We start from the raw sequence: 22,150 nt of genomic DNA on the forward strand, positions 1-22,150 counted from the left end.
ATGTGATGAATCACATTTATTGATTTTTGCCTATGTTGAACCATCCTTGCATCCCAGGAATAAAGCCCACTTGATTGTGATGGATTATCTTTTTGATGTGCTGCTGGATTCAGTTGGTATTTTGTTGAGGATTGTCTGTAGTTTTCTTTTTTTGTTGTTGTATCTTTGCCAGATTTTGGTATCGGGGTGATGTTGGTTTCATAGAATGAGTTAGAGAGGGATCCCTTCTCCTCAATGTTTTGGAATAGTTTCAGTAGAGTTGGTACTACCTCTTCTTTATATGTCTGGTAGAATTTGGCTGTGAATCTGTCTGGTCTGGGGCTTTTTTTGGTTGGTAGGCTTTTTATTACTGATTCAATTTTGTAACTCATTAATCTATTGAGGATTTCTCTTTCTTTCTGGTTCAATTCTGGGAGGTTGTGTTTTCCAGGAATTTTTCCATTTCCTCTAGATTTTCTAGCCTGTGTGCATAGAGATGTTCATAGTAGTCTGTGAGGATCTTTTGTGCTTCTGTGGAATTGGTTGTAATGTCACCTTTGTCATTTCTGATTGTATTTATTTGGATATTTTTTTCTGTTAATTTAGCTAGCAATTCATCAATCTTATCAACTGTTTATTTCATTTGTTTTGGTCTCAATTTTGTTTATTTCTGCTCTGATTTTAGTTACTACTTTTTTTCTGCTAGCTTTGGGTTTAGTTCTTATTTTTCTAGTTCCTTTAGATGTGACATTACATTGTTTTAGGTTGTTGACTTGAGATCTTAATGTAGGTGTTTAGAGCTGTAAACTTCCCTCTTAACACTGTGAAGAATTTTTTGATATCTGCCTTTGTTTACCCAAAAGTCATTCAGGAGCAAGTTATTTAGTTTCCATGTATTTTTGTGGTTTTGAGAATTCCTCTTGGTATTATATTTTTATTCCACTGTGGTCTGAAAAGATGCTTGGTGTGATTTTGATCTTTTTTTTTTTTTTTTTTTTTTTTTTGTCCTTGTACTGTTTTGATGTAGGCATCTATTGCTATAAACATCTCTCTTAGCACTGCCTATGCTGTATCCCATAGGTTTTAGTATGTTGTATTTTCACTTTCATTTGTTTCAAGACATTTTTGCGTTTCTTTTTTAATTTCTTCACTGACCCAGTGGTCATTCAGGAGCATGTTGTTTAATTTCCACGTATTTTTACAATTTCCAAAGTTTCTCTTAATCTTGATTTTTAGCTTTTTTCCATTATGGTTTAAGATACTTGATATGATTTTGATTTTAAAAAATTTGTTGAAACTTGTTTTGTGGCCTAACCTATGATCTATCGTGGAGAATGTTCTGTGTGCTAAAGAATGTATATTCTGCAGCTGTTAGATGAAATGTTCTATAAATGTCTTTAGGTCTGTTTGGTCTATAGTGTAGAACAAACTGGATGTTTGTTGATTTTCTGTCTAAATCACTTGTCCGGTGCTCAAAGTGGGGTATTGAAGTCCCCAATTATTATTGTATTGGAGTCTGTCTCTCACTCTTTAGCTCTAATAATATTTGCTTTGTATGTCCGTGTGCTCTGGTGTTGGATGTATGTATATTTATAGCCTGTAATATCTTGTTGCTGAATTGATCCCTTTTCATTATATAATTACCTTCTTTGTCACTTTTTTATGTTTATTTGACTTAAAGTCTATTTTGTCTGATATAGGAATAAGTACTCCTACATGCTTTTGGTTTTCATTTGTGTAGGATATTTTTTCCCATTTCTTCATTTTCAGTTTATGCGTGTCTTTACGGATGAAGTAAGTTTCTTTTAGGTAGCACATAGTTGCGTCTTGCTTTTTATCTATTCAACCATTCTGTATCTTTTAATTGGGAAATTTAAACCATTTACATTCAGGGTTGTTGTAGATGGGTAAGGACTTAACTCCTGTAATTTTGTTAACTGCTTTCTGGTGCTCTTGTATATCCTTTATTCCTTTCTTCTTCCTTTATTGTTTACCCGTATAATTTGGTCTCTCTCTCTCTGTTTTTTTTTTTTTTTTTTTTTTTTTTTTTTTTTTGTGATAATGTTTGATGCCTTTCTCTTTCTCATTTGTGTTTCTGCTTTACCAGTGAGTCTTACACTTTTTGTGTGTTTTCACGATAGCAGATATCATCCTCTTGCCTCATGATGTAGGACTCCCATATGCATTTTTTGTAGAGCTGGTCTAGTGATGATGAATTATCTCAGTTTTTTGCTTGTCTGGGAAAAACTTTATTTTTCCTTCATTTCTGAAGGATGGCTCTGTTGGGTATAGTGTTCTTAGATGCCAGTTTTTTTTGTTTGTTTTTTCTCTTAGCACTTTGAATATATCACCCCATTCTCTCCTGGCCTGTAAGGTTTTTGCTGAGAAATCTGCTGTTAGTCTGATGGCAATATCCTTATATGTGAGGAACTCACAGAACATTTGATATTTTTCTCTTGCTGTTTTTAGAATTCTGTGTCTTTGACTTTTGACAGTTTGACTATAATGTGCCTTAGAGAAGACCTTTTTAGGTTGAATCTATTTGAGGATATTTGAGCTGTCTTTATTTGGATATCTATATCTTTTGCAATAATTGGGAAGTTTTCAGCTATTATTTTGTTAAATTGGTTTTTTGTTCCTATGCCCATCTTTTCTCTTTCTGGATTTGCAAGAATTTGAATATTTGGTCACTTTATGGTCTCCCATATGCCATGTAGGCTTTCTTTATTCTTTTTTATACTTTATTCTTTTGTTGTTGTTGTCTGATGGGGTTATTTCAAAAGGTCCATCTTCAAGTTCAGAAATTCTTCTACTTGTTCTACTCTGTTGTTGAAACTCAATTGTATTTTTAAATTTCATTTGTAGAATTCTTCAGTTTCAGGATTTCTGTTTGGCTCTTTTTAATGATATCCATCTCTTTGTTGAATTTCTTTTTCAGAACATACATTGTTTTCCTGATTTGTTTTTATTATCTGTGTTTTCTTGTATCTCACTGAGTTTATTTAATAACATTGTTTTGAATTATTTTTAGGAATTTCATACATTTCCTTTTCTTTAGGATCTGTTACCAGAGAATTATTGTGTTCCTTTGAGGTGTTATTTTTCTTTCCTTTTTCATTTTTCTTGTGTCCTTATATTGATTTCTGTGTATCTGGTGTAATAGTCACTTCTTCCAGTTATATGGATTGGCTTTCATAGGGAAAATTTTTTTCCTGTAGGTGTATCTATAATGTTGGTCAGGTAGGGTGCTTTGGATTTGATTCTCAGTGGGTGCAGGAGTGTAGTTTATATGATTTTTCCAGCCATAATCAGTATCATTGTTTTCTATGAGTTCTTCAGTGACTTGGACTGTAGTGGTTAGTGGAGGCTATGGCAAGGCTCTGCTGGGGATAGGGACACCAGGCAGACTGGTCATCACGTACCAGTCAGTGATGGCAGTGGCAGGCGGGATGGGCCTGTCCTCAGGCTTCCCAGATGGCATGCACAGGCACCGGTGGTAGCAGGCAGGGCAGATCAGTCCCCAGGCCCCTGGATGACATGCACAGGCACCAGTGGTGGCAGTAGTGAGTGAGGCAGGCCTCTCCAAGGTCCCTGGATGATGTGCATAGGTGCTGGCAGTGGTCAAGGTGGGTTTTTTTCCAGGGCACCTAGTGGTGGAAGGAGGGGCCAGGCCGATCACCAGTGCCTCGGACAATGTGTGTGGTAGTAGTGGTGGGCCCCTAAGTGGTGTGTGTGGACTCCCAGTGGTAAGTTTTCTTTTGACCTTAAGCTTCTCACTGCAGTTTAAAAAGCTTATCTGAGTTATGTCTCTGACCATATTGTGCTTTGGGTACAGAAGCAAAAGTGTTGAGCAAAAGCTAAGTTGATCCATGTCATGGTCACAGTATTTTGGGGGGACTTTGTTTGGGTTGTTTGCCTCATCACAGCAGTGTGAAGCTAGGTGTTTGCCTACATCCTATCTTGAGTTTTCTACTCTTAAGAAGCAAAAGTACAAAGGTTCTGTCACACTAAGGAAAGGTGGTTTTTGAAAGTATTTAAGCCTTACTGATAGTTGTCTGTGGCCATTTCTGGAAACCTGTTTGAATCTAGTATGTCCGTGTCCAGTTCTGTTTCTCAGCAACATCTGGCATCTCCTGAAATGCCAGGATATCAGTAAGTTTACAATAGTAAGGTAGACTACAATAAGTTTCTGACAAAAAGATGGGCAGAAATGGTTGAAATAAATCTGGCTGAAGGATGAATTTCTTGAAGCAGCTCTTAAAATTGTATTATCACTTTCCTGCATGATAGTCTACTTTCTTCCAAGGCTTTTTCCTTTAGCTAGATGAAAATGTGACATATAGGCTTGTCTGGATCCTTCCTGAAAGCTTCCCTAATATATTACAGAGGCGCTTGTTAGCTGTGGCAGCCTGGCTCCACAAACCAGACTTAAAACATCAGTCTTGTGCCTAACCAAACAACTTGGGCTTTAGGTTGGCTATGAGGGGAAGACAAGATATTCTGTGAAATAAGTAATCATCTTAATATGAGCATTAAAAGTAAAAGCTTAGGCTGGGCACGGTGGCTCACACCTGTAATCCCAGCACTTTGGGAGGCTGAGGCCAGGCGGATCACCTGAGGTCAGGAGTTCAAAACCAGCCTGGCCTACATGGCAAACCCCATTTCTACTAAAAACAAAAATTAGCTGGGCATGGTGGCGCATGCCTGTAATTCCAGCTACTCGGGAGGCTGAGGCAGGAGAATTGCTTGAACCTGAGAGGTGGAGGTTGCAGTGAACCGTGATCGTGCCACTGCACTCCAGCCTGGGCAACAAGAATGAAACTCTGTTTCCAAATAAATAAATAAATAAATAAATAAATAAATAAATAAAAGGCAAAAGCTCAGAAATCCTATTATTTGCTTCTGGTAATTTATTAATTGACATTATTAATGTCATTTATTTACTTCAGGTAGATTTACATCTGCTATATGTTTACAGGAAAAAGATGAAAAGCCACTTGAACATATCTTCTGTTTTCTTAATGATCTGTTCTTCTTTATAGGGGATTTTTGACATCGTGTGAAGCAGAACTACAGGAGCTCATGAAACAGATTGACATAATGGTGGCTCATAAAAAATCTGAATGGGAAGGACGGACACATGCTCTAGAAACTTGCTTGAAAATCCGTGAACAGGAACTTAAGACTCTTAGGGGTCAGTTGGATGTGACACATAAAGAGGTAAAGCTATTTATTTGTTCTTCTTTTTGATATTTTTATGTTGTCTTTTATATTAAATGTGTTTCTTAAATATTTGTTGAAGAAATAATTTGTATACCAAGTTAGTTTCTTTATTGTTTTTTATTATACTTTTGCTGTTTTCTTTTAGAGGAAAAATTCATTGTGAAAATGTGTAAGAATATTAGCATTTATTTCAAGGATCATTTTACCTTGGTTACATGTAATATATACATAACTTCTTTTTTTTTTTTTTTTTTTTGAGACAGAGTCTCGTTATGTCGCCCAGGCTGGAGTGCAGTGGCCGGATCTCAGCTCACTGCAAGCTCCGCCTCCCGGGTTTACGCCATTCTCCTGCCTCAGCCTCCCGAGCAGCTGGGACTACATTAGCTGGGACTACAGGCGCCCGCCACCTCGCCCGGCTAGTTTTTTTTTTTTTTTGTATTTTTTAGTAGAGACGGGGTTTCACCGTGTTAGCCAGGATGGTCTTGATCTCCTGACCTCGTGATCCGCCTGTCTCGGCCTCACAAAGTGCTGGGATTACAGGCTTGAGCCACCACGCCCGGCCCATAACTTCTTTAAGAAAGTGTAAAAGGGTACCACACATTGTTTGTCTAACCTTCATCATATTACATGTTCATATTAACATTCACTGAGTTTCATGAAACTTGCTTTTGGCTTCACTGTGTGGCTAGTATTACACAACAAGTTCCAGATTAAAGAATTTGCCTCTTTTGGTTAGATTTGAAGTAAAATTAAGAGAACCCTTTAAAAAAAAAAAACCATGTTTACCCTGTTGAAAATTAGGGGAGAAGAAAGAAAAGAAGAAAATAAAAATTACCTGCAGTCCCACCACTCATTGATATTGGTAATTTGGGGGAAAAGTTTAATAATATTTGCTGGTTGCCTTCTCATAAATTTAGCTGGTAAATTAGGAGGAGTACTCTGAATATTGGAAGGGAAGTAGAAAGCATTTATGTGTGAGGGTTGCCTCTTAATTTTTGGTGTGGATGTCAATCTCAGAAGGATTGGAAGAGTTAGAGTTATAGGGGAGCACTGGTCCCATTTCTCACTCTGAAGACCTTTCCTACCAGTAGGATCACCATTCATTAAGGCTGTCATCAGCTTATTCAGGTACACTTCTGTGAATGGTACACACTGAGATTGTGATTTTGTTGAGAAAACTTATTAAGAATACTTTAGAAATGTTTCCCGTAACAAGGAAAGAGTTTGACTTGATAAAAATGTTATTACGCCTACCCAGAAAATTTCTCCTTGGTTGGCCATTTGTACTTTTGGTCAAAGTAGTACATGGTAACGCTGACTGTATCAAAGTTTTCTGCTTATGCTGTTTGCTAAATTGCAATTAATTTAAAATTTGAGTAGACCTTTGAGAATATATTTTTAAATTACACACAATGCAAAAATACAGAAGGTGATGCAAAAGTACAGTGAATAATCATGTTTGATTTTTAAAAAATCATAATTTAGGCAGGGTCAGTGTTCCTTTTATGGTAGGCTACTTAGCTAGCACTTTGTTTCTCCTAGGGCAAAACAAAATTCTGTTTAGCAAGTTGAAATGAAAGTGGTTTTCTGGTTGATAAATAGATTGTTTATTTTGTTAGAAACTCATTAAAGAATTGTGATTATGATAATATTTAGTCACTGTGATGCTAAATTTGAACTTATTCCTGTGGCTTAGTTTTAATGTCATGGGCATTATTGCCATTACTTAATGCCCTCGACATCAAAATTTCTCTTAAAGAGAAATTCAGAGAGATTAAGGGATTAAATGGATAGATTCCATGGTAAGGATTTGAAGATTTTAAGTTTGGCCTGGGGACATACAAGAGATTTAGAATTGCAGCTGTCTGGTCAATTTGCTACTTCATTGATTGGGCTGCTGAAAGTTGATTAAGTTTCTAGAAGTAGGTTTCTGAAGATAATCTAGTAATGGGAATCTATTCCATAGAATTCGTCTGGGAGATTGTGTTGCATTACAACGCTTCTTTCTTTCTTTCTTTCTTTCTTTCTTTCTTTCTTTCTTTCTTTCTTTCTTTCTTTTTTCTTTCTTTCTTTTTTAAGGAACAAATGTGTTTATTATAGTGCTGAAAAATTATGACCACCAACAACCAGTAAAGGGCAGGAAGGAACAACACTATGAGATCATGAAAATGTCTTGCTTCTTGTGTCTGTTCACATTGTGATAAAGAAATATCTGAGGCTGGGTAATTTATAAAGGAAAGAGGTTTAATTGGCTTATAGTTCTGTAGAAGCATAGTGGCTTCTGAGGAGGCCCCAGGAAACTTTCAATTATGGTGGAAGGCAAAGGGGAAGCAGGCCTGTCTTCACATGGTGGAGCAGGAGAGAGAGAGTGAAGGGGGAGGTGCTACACACTTCTAAACAACCAGATCTCAGGAAAACTCACTATCACGAGAACAGCACCAATGAGGAAATCTGTCCCCATGATCCAGTCACCTCCCACTAGGCCCCACTTCTAACATTGGGGGGTTACAGTTCCACATGTAATTTGGGCAGGGACACAGACCCAAACCATGACTTTTGTTGACACAAAGTCAACAAACTTTCTTCTCTTGCTTTAACATTTTTGGGATTCTTTCCCAAACCTATTAAGTAATCATGATGGTTACAAATTTTCCAGTTCTACCACTCTTTCGAGTGCATTATTTTTATATCTTCATTAAAGGGGCAAAGCAAATCCCCTACTTGTAATAATAAGACAATATTGGAGACTGCCATTAAAACACAGGACAAGTAAAAAACAGATCTGTTCCAAGACACACGGGACTATCAATTTAGGAAATACACAGAAAATTAAAAGTTAAACTCAGTTGGATACATTAAATATGTGCCGCTTTTTGTATGTCAATCATACCTAAATAAAGTGATTTTAAAAGCAAATGATTCAACCTGTACCACCAACAGGTTTTGAGTGTATATACATTTAATATGTATTTATGAGTGGAGAACAACCTTAAACATTTTAAACAGCAGAGATACACAAAACAATTTTAGGTGGAAGTAACACAAAGTGCCTTGTGTTTCTGTCCTAGAATCAAATCATAGAAGTCTCAGGTTATTAATAAAACAAATATTGTTTTGAATATTAAAAATCATGTGTTTTGGGGAGGGAGAGAATTAACAGCCTTTCTCTGCCTTAAAATACTTTGCATTTTATGAAATTTACAATTGGAATGGAGGCGCTCCTAGAGTTGTTGGTATGCTAGGGAGGGAAATTGAGCACAGGAGCAAACTACTGTTTCTTAGTGCTCAGCTGAAGAAGTTTTCACTTAAAAGAGCTGTTGAAGTCATTTCTATTTTAGAAGTCTAGTATAAATGACTTTTTCTATGTATTAACTAGAATTAATGGTAATTTGTGAAATGTTTTATCATTTTTAAAAATTAGAATCTATATCTCAGCCAGTGAAGCAGCAGACACTACTGCGTGTCATAATCTAGCACCTGTAGTCCACCAGTCTGCATGGACTGTAAGCAGGTGTGGAGAGAACCGGAGTTCACTTATCAGCAACATGACCATGGAATTGACTGTTGAGTCTTTCTACTATTAATTACCATATATGTGCCTTTTTTCTGGTATTTTATTCCCACTGGATGCTTTTTATTAAGACCTTATACCTGTGAACACATTTGGAGCACAACTTACTGTCTTTAAGGTGCAGGTGGAAAATTGGGAGGCAGTAAGCAAGAAGAGTGCACTCACTCTCTGTTCTTACTCTTCTGGAGCCCAGGCTTGTCTAGCATGAAACTGGAGGTGAACACAACCATCTGTATCTACAGGGAGACTTCTCCCATGGTCTTCTCTTGTGGAGATTCCTCTGCCTCTGGTGTCCCACCCTGGCTGCAGTTCTGGCCCTGGAGGCCAGCAAAGCACCTGGGGTAGAAGTTGTCTTACAGCCGTATTAACTTCTTCAAGGAGAGCAGCAGACTTCCACGGCAGGCAGCACCCCCCCAGGAGGAAGAGCCACCTCAGGAGGATGTGTCTCCTCAGAACTTTTCAGGGATGTTTACCCCTTGTCCACCTTTGATTTTTTTTTTGTAATGATTTCCGAATTCTGGCCTCTTTCGCTGTGCTAGGAATGTCCTTTTGTTTTGGGTAGGCGAAGGCACACGGGTGCTTATGTGCATCTAATTTCTGGCCTTTGGTGCTCAGCTTTAATTGTTGACACCAGGGACACAGAATGTTCTGGCGAATCAGGTTAATGGGTAGCAGTTTAGAGGGTAATGGAGGGATTGGTATCTTCTGAGGTTTTAGGTTGTTGTCACTGAACTCTGCCTTCCTCTTTGGGCAGAGCACTTTGTCACCTTTGACAGGTATTTTCATTTGGTCCCCTTTGCTGATGTTCCTGGCAAAGCAATTGTGCTTGGTTAATTAGAAGTTTGCTGATCTTCTTCCCTTGACTTCTCTGTGGAGTTCTACTCTTTGCCTTTTTGACTTCTCCATACTCAGAAAAGAGGTGGAGATTGATAAAATTTTTCCAGAATCAAAACACTTCTTTCAAGTATGTGTTATAACACATTCATACTCCGATTTAAGCAGTATATGATATAGGAACTAGAAAATAGGGCTTTATGTTTTTGTCATTGTATTAGTTCATTCTCTCATTGCAATAAGGAACTACCTGAGACTGGGTAAGTTATGAAGAAAAGAGGTTTAATTGACTCTCAGTTCCACAGGCTGCACAGGAAACATGGCTGGTGAGGCCTCAGGAAACTTAATCGTGGCCTAAAGTGAAGAGGAAACAGGCACATTTTCACATGTCAGAGGAGGAGACAGAGCAAAGAGGGAAGTGCTACATACCTTTAAACAACCAGATCTCATAAGAACTCACTATCACAAGAACAGCAAGGGGGAAGTCTGCCCCCTGATCCAATCACCTCCCACCAGGCCCCTCCAGCACTGAAGACTACAGTTCAACATGAGATTTGGGTGGGGACATAGTCAAACCACATCAGTCATTCTTATTTGTTTGAAAGGTACAGACCTAGAAGCAGTTAGTCCTACGGTGTAAACCACTGCTAATCAAATGACAGGTCCCTGATGAGATTAAAAGCTTGCACCGGAATGTAAATCAGTGTATATCCATCTTACGCTGAGAAAATTTTGCTTGTAAGAATGTCAGTTACACTGAACGGTGTGTTTCATGACATACTTGATTTACACTTTGCCTCAGGCTTCTTATGCGGGATTGCTGTCTGTGAATAACTTCAGCCCACCTGCAAATCATACTTGGTGGATCACTAATATAAGCAACTTATTTTGTAAGTTAAGGCTTTCTGTGTTTCTGGTTACAGTGTTGGCACTGGGTTGGTTTTAATGGACATTCCTGCAGTTATTATCTTCTAGCTCCCTACAGGGCAGGTTGACTTTATGAAATGAGTAAGAAATTTGGAGTCCTGGCCCTGCCTCTTTTCAGCTGAATGACCTTGGACAAGTAGCTTCCATCATTATTAGCATTTAATGTTCCTGAACTTTTCTTCACCTTTAATATTTATACTTGTCACAGTAAATAAAAAGAAAAATAATTCTACAAGGCTCATAAGAAAAAATAGTAATCTTCCCCACCCCTCTGAACCTAGGATTCTTACTTCTGTGAGGAGTAATTTCAAGCCTTTAACTCTTTCTTTTGGCATTTTCTCTATGTTTCCAAGGAACCTTTTTTACTGCTATATTTTCATTTATAATTTTAGCTGTTTAATGACTTGGTACTATGAAAGATGAGGGGTTTTGCTGTCTTACATACAATTATCATCCCCTCATCCTTCCAGGAGTGTATATCTTAATTTTTTGTTAGATCAGTATTCAGCATTTATATCATTAAAATGGTAAATAGTATTCACAGTTGAGTCAGGTAGTGTAATAAGCAGACTTGTTTTTTGTACTGTTTTTTTGTTTTCCTGGAAGTTACTAATTGTCTCACTTTCATTTGGTTTTTTAAACATACCTACCATTGATTGTTTCTGAACTCTGACACAGGTGTAAATCTTCTGTCGTTGTGTTTAGACATGGCAAGTAATCTGTCCATTTTCTTTTCTTTCATTTCTTTTCCCTGTGAAGACATCTCTCCTGGAGCTTGCCATTCTCCAATGTGCATAGGTTGCTTTCAAGGATATAGCTGTCATCGTGAGAACTCCCTTCACTATTATTCTGGAAGTTTTCTGTGCTCCTCTATTTGTGTTTCTTTGCATTCTCTGTCACCATATTTATATGTTTACATTTCCATTTTGATAGAGCATAGTTTTGAGATCTTGTATATCTGAAAATAATCTTTATTCTGTTTTCAGGCCTGATTGGAAGTTTGACTGGCTGTAGAAATCAGCTTTAGAAGTAAATTTCCCTCAGGATGTTTACAGTTAAATATGAATTATTTCAGACTTTAATTTTTGGTAATGGCAGAGTAGGTAATTTGGGCCAGTCCACTCACTGAGGACAAATACTACGTTAGATTTAAAAAAATTTTGGCTTGAAGCAAAATGCTATCAGGATGGTGAACAATTACCAGGCTGGGATCTGGGCTGGGCAAGAGGTTCAGGGAGGTGTGTCCAGGGTTTGGGGCCATTATTAACTGAAAGTAAAGAAAACAGCCAAGAGGATAAAAGATTGAGTGGTATTTTTGATAACTTTAAGGGGCTAAGGGTCCGTGATGGTTCTGAACGCCTCCTCAGTTTGGCTAAAGACCCTGAAAGGCTGCATCCTAGGAGTAAAGGTGGACCAGAACAGGCCCTCTTGATAAAACCACTCAGCTTCAAACATCTAAATCCCTGAAATCAGTTTAAATTAAACTTAAGAGTGCTACTGTCCCCAGGCATCTCCAAAGTGCTAGGGCTTCCAGGAACCTGGAAGAAGCAAATGTAAATTTTCTCCAAAGGAAAAATTACCATTCTAGGTTTCAGATTATTCAAATAATTTTGCAAATATAATGCTTGGTACTTGCTCAGAAAATAACCTCAGACAACATGGACCAGGAGACAAGACAACACAAATGAAAAATAGTAGAAGCAGCAGAAGATAGAAATAGACCCATGATAAATCTAGATATTTGTCATCATGCACACAGATTACAATTACAATGTTTATTGCGTTCAAGGAGCTGAAAGATAAGCTTGAGCATTTCAAAAAAGAATTAAAAACCGTAAAAATAAATTAGTGGAAATTTTAGAACTGAAAAATAGAATGACTGAAATTAAGGGCTTAAAGATTAAGGGATAATTAGTGAACTAGATGATGTGACAGAAGAAAATGTCTAGAATAAAGCACAGGCAAAATGATAGAAAATATGGATGAAAGGATATGAGAAAGAGGATACAACAAGAAAGTCTAATATACGTGTTTTTGGAATCCCTGAAGGAAAAAAAAGAATGAGAATGGGCACAAGCAATATTTGAAGAGATAACTGGCTGAGATTTTGCCAAAGGTGAGGAAGGCCATGTATTTAAGAAGTCCAAGAATCTCAAGCAAGATAAGTAAAAAGAAACAGTTACCATGGTTGAAAACTAAAGACAAAGGGAAAAATCTGAAAAGCAATCAAAGACAAAAAAGATTATCTACAAATAGCTCTTAACAGTTGACTTGTCAGCCAAAAAAGTGAAAGCCAGAAAACAATAAAATATCTATAAAGAAGGAACATGACTTTTTCCTCTACCGAACGAGAATTCTGTATCTAGAATAACGGTAAAATAAAGACATTTTCAGATGAACAAAAATTGAGAGAATTGGTCACAAGCAGATCTGCACTAAGGAAATATTAAAAAATGTTTTTTAGGAAGAAAGAGAGTGATCCCAGATTGACCCTCAGATCTGCAGGAAGAAATGAAAAGCAGTAGTAAATTTATGGGTGAATCTAAATGAATATTGATTGTACAAAACAACAATAATAAATGGAGTTTTGCTATGTTGCCCAGGCTGGACTCAAGCTCCTGGGCTTAAGCAGTCCTACCTCAGCCTCCCAAGTACCTGGGGCTACAGGTGCACGTCACTGTGCCCAGCTAACGGTAATTGCCTTTTGAGTTTAACGTATATATAAAATTATGGTGGCAATGGTGTTATATTTAAGTCAGGTTGGGATAAATGGAATTAAAGTATTTCTAAGTCCTTGGGTTGCCTGGAAATTGGTAAAATTACTAATTAACATTAGACCTTGTTAATCACAAATCCATGTTTTTATCTTGAAACCATTAAAAATATATATTAGTAGAGAATATCTTACATGCTAATAGAGAAAAATGGAATGATAAAAAAAGTAATCAGTCCCAAAGAAGGCAAGAAAGAAGAGAAAAAGGAACAGAGCTTATTAGTAAAAATATTATGTAACAAGATGACAGCTTTAAATCAAAATAGGTTTGTTAAATGTAAATGCAGTAACTGGCTTAATTAAAAGATTAAAAACTGTCGAACTGGGTCAGATAAACAAATGCAATTATTATTTAATGTTTATAGAAATACAAAAACATTGAAATTAAAAGGTAAAATATATAACATGCAGTTTGAGTAGAAAGATGGTATAACTGTATTCTTATCAGAAAAAGTATAATTGGAGCAGAGGCCAAAAGCATTACTCAAGGTGAAGAAAAACACTTCATAATGAGAAAATGTGAAATTTCAGGATATGTAACTTTAGCAGACATTCTTTGTGCCCTGTAGTATGTCCTCTTTGCCTCCTGATTTCATTTTAGCTATTGCATATAGGTCCTTGTGCGCTGCCAGTATGTACTATAACGGGTTTCCAATCTTTTAGCTTCCTTGGGCCAGATTGGAAGAAGGATTGTTTTGGGCCACACATAAAATACACTAACACTAATGCTGGCTGATAAGCTAAAAAAAAAAAAAAAAAAAAGAAAAAAAAAAATCTTGTGATGCTTTAAAAAAGTTCACAAATTTGTGTAGGGCTACATTCAAAGCTGTACTGGGCTGCATATGGCCCGTGGGCTATAGGTTGGACAAGCTTGTCGTATATTATGTTTCTCTGGGGCCTTGGAAAGCTGCTCAGATGAAATCTGGAAGTGTCAGGGAGTTTACACTCTTAGGTCTTAGGTGAAGGTTCAAGTAATTGAGGGACTAGGTGAATTCTCCAACTTCCCATCCCTCAGAGGGACGATTCTGAAACATACCATCTGGTTCCTTAGTGGGTTCCCAGTGGAATTCATCACCAGCTGCTTACTTCAGTAATATGCTTACTGTGCTCAATAGCATACCCTTTATTAGCTTTCCTTCCTTCTCTGCCTTGCTCTCCCTGTGTCCTCACTGTGCTTCCTGGGGTCACCTTCAGTTACCCTGAAGTCCGTGTCTCAGCCTACACTTTGCGGGGGGGACTCAAACCAAGATGAAAATATCTGAGTATCTAATGTAAATATCTAATTAAATAGTTTTAAAAGAAAATCCTCTTTGTCTTTTATCTGTATGTGAAAAGTGACAGAACTAGGAAAAAACAGATGAAGCCACAATTATAGGGGGGAATTTTAACACATTTTTCTTAGCAACTGATGGAATAAGAGACAAACATAAGAAAGAATATAGATTTGAACAGCATGATCAGCAAACTTGACTTAATTTATTTATATAGAATATAATACAACGGAATTTCAGAGTACACATTCTTATCTGGCACAAACAAAACCCTTACCAAAATTGACCGTATGCTGGGCCATAAAGTAAATCTTGATACAATTCAAAAGCTTGAAATCACAGGTATGTTCTCTGAACATACTGGAAATAAGTTAGAAAAAGATAACTAGGAAATCTGCATATATTTGGAAATTAGGACATGAAGTTCTGAATAATTCATGGATCAGAGAGGAAATCACAACGGAAATTAGAAAATACTTTGAATTCAAAATGGAAATACAACATCAGACTTACAGAATGCAGATAAAATATCTTGGAGGGACGTTTATAGCCACAAGAGCATATATTAGAAAAGAGGAAGGGCTGAAAATCATTAAGGTAATGATTCATCTCAAGAGATTGGGAAAAGAACTTGCTAAATTTGAAGAATGTAAAAAGAAGGACATTTTTAAAAAATGAAAGTAAAAGCTTGGAAGTGATATGACATGAGAAAACTTCCACAAGAAAACCGATGTAACTGTATTAGCATGAGACAAAGTAAACATCAAAGCCAGAAGCAATACTAAAGATCTAGGGACACTTAAAAATTATGAAAGGATCAATTACCCAGGTTGCTTTATTAATTCAATTCTATAAATACTTAATAACATAACCTTAAAATATACAAAGAAAAATGGACAGAATTAAGGGAACAATTAAGTACGTGGTAATCATGGAAGACTTAACACATAGCTCTCAATTAATACAACAAGCAGAGAAAACCTCAGTTAAGGTGAAGATTTGATCAAGATTAACAAACTTAACCTAATTAACAAACTTGACCTAATTAACCTAAATAGAACATTGTACCTAATAACTGCTGAATCCACATTCAAGTGAATATGGACCATTTACCACTACTGCCATAAAGCATGTCTCAACATATTTCAGAGGATTGGAGTCATGTTTTTTGACCAAGATGGATTTAATCTAGAACTCAGAACAATGAAAGACAACCAGAAAAATCCTCAAAAGCTTGGAAATTAAGCAATATGCTTCTAAATAACCCATGAATCAGAAGAAATCACAATGAAAATTAGAAAATACTTTGGACTGAGTGATAATAAATATGGTACGTATCAAAACTTGTGGAATGCATCTAATGTGGTGCCTAGAATGTTAGCTGTGTGTGTATACATATAGCTACATTTTATACATTTTATATATAGCTAAAATTATATATATTAGAAAGGCTGAAAGTGATCTAAGTAGCCATTTCAAGAAAAACAAAAAAGTCCCAACAAATTAAAACCAAAGAAAAGAGAAAGAAAAGATATAATAAAGATAAGACAGAAACTAATAAAATAGAAAACAAATGTATAAGAAGATGAACAAAGCTATTCTCCTTGAAAAAAAGTAATTAAATTGATAACCTTGGAAACACTAATTAAGAAAAAAGGGGAGAATAACTAATGTTAGCAATTAAAATGAGAAACCATAATAGAGCCTCTGAATAGTAAAGGGGTTATAAAAAGATACTATGACCATGTACCTCCTCCCCGCAGTAAAACATTTAGATGGAATAGAAAAATCCCAAGGAAAGCACAGCATACAAGAAAGGTTGAAACATGTGAACAGTACCCTATTAAATTGATTTTTGATTGTTCTGTTTTGAGATGGAGTCTCACTCTGTCTCCCAGGCAGGAGTGCAGTTGCATAATCTCGGCTCACTGCAACCTCTGCCTCCTGGGTTCAGGCGATTCTTCTGCCTCAGCCTCTCGAGTAGCTGGGACTGCAGGTGCGCACCACCATGCCCGGCTAATTTTTGCATTTTTTTTTTTTAAGTAGAAGTGGGGTTTCACCATGTTGGTCAGGCTGGTCTCAAACTCCTGACCTCAGGTGATCTGCCTGCCTCAGCCACCCAAAGTGCTGGGATTACAGGCATGAGCCACCATGCCCGGCTAAATTGAATTTGTTATTGAAAAACCTGCTCATAGAGAAATCTCTTGGGCTCAATAGCCTTCATTGGTGAATTCTACCAGATATTTTAAGAAATCAGTAACACCAACTTTTTATAAAATATTCCAGAGAACAGAAGAAAAGATAAGATTTTCCTAACTCCTTTTATGAAGCATCATAATCTTCATTTCAAAACTTAACAAGGACATAGCAGTTAAGGAAAATTACAGGCCAGTCTTATGTGAATGCTAATATAAAACTGTTAGACAAAATATTAAACTAAATCCAGCAATATTTAGAAAAGATATTACATACTAACTTAGGTTTATTCTAGGCATTCTAGGTTGTTTCAACATTCATAAATCAATATAATTCATCACATTATCAGAGGAAAAAACACCATAGTTATCTCAATCCAGGAAAAAAATTTAATAAAATTCAGTTATCCATTTGTGATAAAAATATTAAAATCCCTTAGAAAATTAGAAATGTAAGGGAATTTCCTTAATCTAGTAAAATGGTATATAAAAAACTTAGCAGGTAGCAATTAATATAACCCATTAGAAGCTTTCCTTAAGAGATTGTGAATGAGACAAGGATGCCCAGTATCACCACTTTTTTTGTTGTTGTTATTGTAGTGGAGGTGTAGCTAGTGCAATAAAGCAAGAAAAATAAATACAAGATATAAGGATTAGAGAGGAAGAAATACCACAGTATTTAGCATGTGCTTTGTTGGTGTACACAGAAAACCCAAAAAACCTATGTAGACAAACTTAGAATTAACAAATGAAATAGTAGGTTTGCTGAGTTAAAGGTTAATATACAAAAATTTATTGATTCTTTATACCAGCAAAAAGCAATTAAAAATGAAGTTAAAAAAGATACCCTTGACAAGAGTATCAAAAAAACCACCAAATACAGTAAATCCAATGAAAGAGGTACAAGACTTCTATACAGAAACCTCTAAATTATGGAGAGAAATTGAAACGGATATAAATGGAAGAATAGATTATGTTCATGGATAGAAAGACTCAGTATTTTAAAGGTATTGGTTTCTCTAATTTTGATCTATTAATTCAGTATTATTCTAATTAAAACTCCAGTATATTTTAAAGTGAAAATTGACAAGGTTGTTTCTCAAATTTATATGGCAGTAGCCAAAACAATCTTGATGAAGATCAATTAAGGTGGAGCACTTAGGGTACTAGAAAACAGGATTTATTAAAAACTATATTAAGACAGTGTGGTATTGCAAGGATAGAAAAACAGACCAGTGGAACAGAGTAAAAGAGTCCCATAACAGAGATCCCACATATATGAACATTTGATTCATGACAAGATGGCACTGCGGGGTGGTGGGGAGTCTTTTCAATACATGGCACTGGACCAGCTGAGTAACAACACGCGGGAAAAAGGAAGATTTTGACTTCTAGTTTTATACCATACACCAAATTCAATTCTAGATGGATTATAAATTTAAATGTGAAATGCTGACAATTTTCTAGACGACATAAGAGAAAGTATCTTGGAGTAGGGAAAGATTTCTTAAAAAAAATGATAAAAGGTTACTAATTTAGACTATATTAAAATAATAAACTTTTCATATATTTACAACATGTGACCAACAAAAGATAAAGAACATCTATAAATTATTAAGTTAACTGAGTAGAAAAATGGGCAAAAGACAAATAGTCATTTCACAAAGGAAGATATTAAAATGACCAGTGAGCATGTGAAAAGGTGCTTGGTTTCACAAGTTACTAGGAAAATGCAAATTATTTTATACACCAGAATGGCTAAAAGTTAAAAGACTAATAATACTAAGTTACTATAGGGGTATGAAACAGCTCAATGTTTTATCAAAAAGAGAACTGTAGTTTTCTGTGCAAATATTTACTTTCAATTTAAGTTTATTTTAAAAAGCAACAGTCAGTTCCCATTTTGAGTAGTAGAAAATATACATTTTGTGTATTTTTTCCCATGGGTATTCTGGATTTTTCCCCTTTGGACCTGAAAGTTTGGAAATGGTTGAACATGACTTTAGCATGTTTGCTTTCTGCTTTAAACACTAAAAGTCCTTGTCTTTTCACATTTATCTTTTTACATTTACACAGAGTGCATTTGTATTTTTATACTTCGCTTATTTCTTTTATATTAATCTATTCTGTTTACATGCATATTTTTTTCCACTTTGTTTTATTCTAGAACTCTTGTAGTAGGAAGTACTAGAAGATCTGTGAATGTCTTAGTTTTGTTACCTTCATTAACAGCTAATATTCTCATTTCTGTTTAATGATCAGTGACTTAGTATTGCATAAGAATCAATAGTCTAACTAACTGTAAATTGAAGCTCTTATTTCTCCCTTTCAGTGTTACTGAAGTTTTATTTTCTGGGAGGGGGATATTGAATTCCATATTATTGTTTTTAGTGTTTTTTCAGAATCATTTTTCCGGAATACTTTTTACCTTTTTGAGGATGGACTTTTTGCAGTTCACTTTAACTATGTAGTGTGTACAAATGACATTTCAGCCAGACTTGGAGGAGCTGTTCTGGCATTTTGATTTGCAAATCAAACATGCACTCTATCTTTTAGTCTCTTTTCATTGTATTTCTTCTCCTTGTTTCTTTTGGATCTGGTACTGTCATCTGCATTTCTTTATTAATTAACAAATATGCCTGGAGATCATTTTTACTGCTCCTTGTCTTAAAAACATTTTACTTCCTACCTTTCTTCTTATCAATAAACAGGATATATGTAATTTGGGATTTATCTAATCTGTTAGTGATGGATGAAAAGACTCAAAGTGCCAAGAGATCAGGGAAATTCAGATCAATCCAGGAAGGAGGAATCATTAGGTGTGACTCTCAAGAACAGGGATATTCAAGTGGGTCACAGGGTCATTCTGGCAAAGCGTTTTCTTCTGGCTGTGGGTTCTCAAGGGATATAGGTGATTCTAGTGAAAGAAGAGAGCCAAATGAGAGTGATTGTGAAGCGTTGTAGTCAGAAAGGTGATGGTTTTCCTTTTTTTTAAATTTAAATTTTATTTTAAATTCAGGGGTACATGTGTAGGTTTGTTATATAGGTAAACTTGTGTCACGGGGGTTTGTTGTACGGATTATTTCATCACACAGGTAGTAAGCCTAGTACCCCTTAGTTATTTTTTCCTGATTCTCTCCTTCTACCCTCCAGTAAGCCTCAGTGTGTGTTGTTCCCCTCTATGTGTCCATGTGTTCTCATCACTTAGCTCCCTTTTGTAAATGAGAATATGCAGTATTTGGTTTTCTGTTCCTGCAAAGGACGTGGTCTTATTCTTTTTTATGGCTGCATAGTATTCCATGGTGTATATGTACCTTATTTTCTTTATCTAGTCTACCATTGATGGACATTTAGGTTGATACTGTGTTTTTGCTCTTGTGAATAGTGCTGTGGTGAACATACATGTTCTTTCCGATGGAACGACTTAGTTTTTTTGGGTATATACCTAGTAATGGGATTGCTGGGTCGAATGATATTTCTGTTTTTATAACTTTAAGGGATCACCATCGTCTTCCACAGTGGTTAAACTAATTTACACTCCCACCCACAGTGTATAAGCTTTCTCTTTTCTCTGCAGCCTTGCCAGCATGTTACTTTTGAATAATAGCCTTTTGACTTTTTGACTTTTAAATAATAGCCATTCTGACTAGTGTGAGATGGTATTTCATTGTGGTTTTGATTTGTGTTTCTCTTATGATCAATGATGTTGAGCATGTTGGCTGCCTGTATGCCTTCTTTTGAAAAGTGTCTGTTCATATCCTTTGCCCAATTTTTAGTGGGGTGGTTGTTTTTTTCTTGCAACTTTAAGTTCCTTATAGATGCTGGATACTAGTCTTTTGTCAGATGCATAGTTTGCAAAAGTTTTCTCCCATTCTATATGTTGTTCATTCTGTTGATAGTTTTGTTTGCTGTAAAGAAGCTCTTTAGTTTAATTAGATCCCATTTGTCAAATTTTGCTTTTGTTGCAGTTGCTTTTGGTGTCTTTGTCATGAAATTTTTGCCTGTTTCTATGTCCAGAATGGTGTTGCCAAGGTTATCTTCCAGAGTTTTTTATAGTTTTGGGCTTTACATTTAAGTATTTAATCCATCTTGAGTTAATTTTTGTATATGATATAAGGATGGGGTCCAGTTGCAATCTTCTGCATATTACTAGCCAGTTATCCCAGCACCATTTATTTAATGGGGAGTCCTTTCCTTATTGCTTGTTTTTGTCAGTTTTGTTGAAGATCAGATAGTTACAGGTGTGCAGCCTTATTTCTGGGTTCTCTATTCTCTTCCATTGGTCTGTGTATCTGTTTTTGTACCAGTGCCATGCTGTTTTGGTTACTGTTGCCCTGTAGTATAGTTTGAAGTTGGGTAGTGTGATGCATCTAGCTGTGTTCTTTTTGCTTGGGATTGCCTTAGCTATTCAGGCTCTTTTTTGGTTTCATATGAATTTTAAAATAGTTTTTCCTAGTTCTGTGAAGAATGTCATTTGGTAGTTTAATAGGAATAGTGTTGAATCTGTACATTGCTTTGGGCAGTATAGCCATTTTAATGATACTGATTCTTCCTTCCATGAGCATGGAATGTTTTTCCATTTGTTTTTGTCATTTCTGATTTCTTTGAGCAGTGTTTTTTATTTTTTCCGTAGATCTTTCACCTCCCTGATTAGCTATATTCCTAGGTATTTTATTCTTTTTGTGACATTTGTGAATGGGATTGCATTCCTGATTTTACTCTCAGCTTGACTATTGTTGGTGTATAGGAGTGCTAGTGACTTTTGTACATTGATTTTATATCCTGAGACTTTGCTGAAGTTGTTTATCAGCTTAAGGAGCTTTTGGGCCAAAACTATGGGGTTTTCTAGATAGAGGATCATGTTGTCTACAAACAGGAATAGTTTGACTTACTTTCTTCCTATTTGGATGCCCTTTATTTCTTTCTTTTGCCTGATTCCTCTGGCCAGGACTTCTAAAACTATGTTGAGTAGGAGTGGTGAGAGAGGGCATCCTTCTCTTGTGCTGGTTTTCAAGGGTTTCCAGCTTTTGCCCATTCAGTATGATACTGGCTTTGGGTTTGTCATAGATGGCTCTTATTATTTTGAGGTGCATTTTTTCATTACCTAGTTTATTGAGAGTTTTTAACATGGAAGGGTGTTGAATTTTATCAAAAGCCTTTTCTGCATCTATTGAGATAATCATGTGGTTTTTGGCTTTAGTTCTGTTTATGTGATGAATCACATTTATTTATTTGCATATGTCAAGCCAACCTTGCATCCTAGGGATGAAGCCTACTTGACTATGGTGGATAAGCTTTTTGATGTGCTGCTGGATTAGGTTTGCCATTATTTTGTTGAGGATTTCTGCATCAGTGTTCATCAATGATATTGGTCTGA

The 22,150-nt window shown here is 36.1% G+C and overlaps 2 protein-coding genes and 1 pseudogene across 16 annotated transcripts in view; 1 reads left to right on the forward strand and 2 right to left on the reverse strand.

Annotated features, from left to right (window-relative positions):
- ANAPC13 (anaphase promoting complex subunit 13) overlaps window positions 1–22,150 on the reverse strand; it is a 1,014,760-nt gene that overhangs the window by 25,571 nt on the left and 967,039 nt on the right. The gene's annotated exons all lie outside the window — the stretch shown is intronic.
- CEP63 (centrosomal protein 63) overlaps window positions 1–22,150 on the forward strand; it is a 123,964-nt gene that overhangs the window by 16,754 nt on the left and 85,060 nt on the right. For all 13 annotated transcript variants that reach the window (XM_050779613.1, XM_050779604.1, XM_050779614.1 and 10 more), the window contains exon 3: window positions 5,022–5,199. In XM_050779613.1, coding sequence (XP_050635570.1) covers window positions 5,022–5,199 — 178 coding nt within the window. The remainder of the gene's footprint in view (window positions 1–5,021; window positions 5,200–22,150) is intronic.
- On the reverse strand, window positions 8,817–15,687 carry LOC126947667 (developmental pluripotency-associated protein 4-like; annotated as a pseudogene).

Source organism: Macaca thibetana, chromosome 2, assembly GCF_024542745.1.
Source record: "Macaca thibetana thibetana isolate TM-01 chromosome 2, ASM2454274v1, whole genome shotgun sequence".
Taxonomy (NCBI): domain Eukaryota; kingdom Metazoa; phylum Chordata; class Mammalia; order Primates; family Cercopithecidae; genus Macaca; species Macaca thibetana.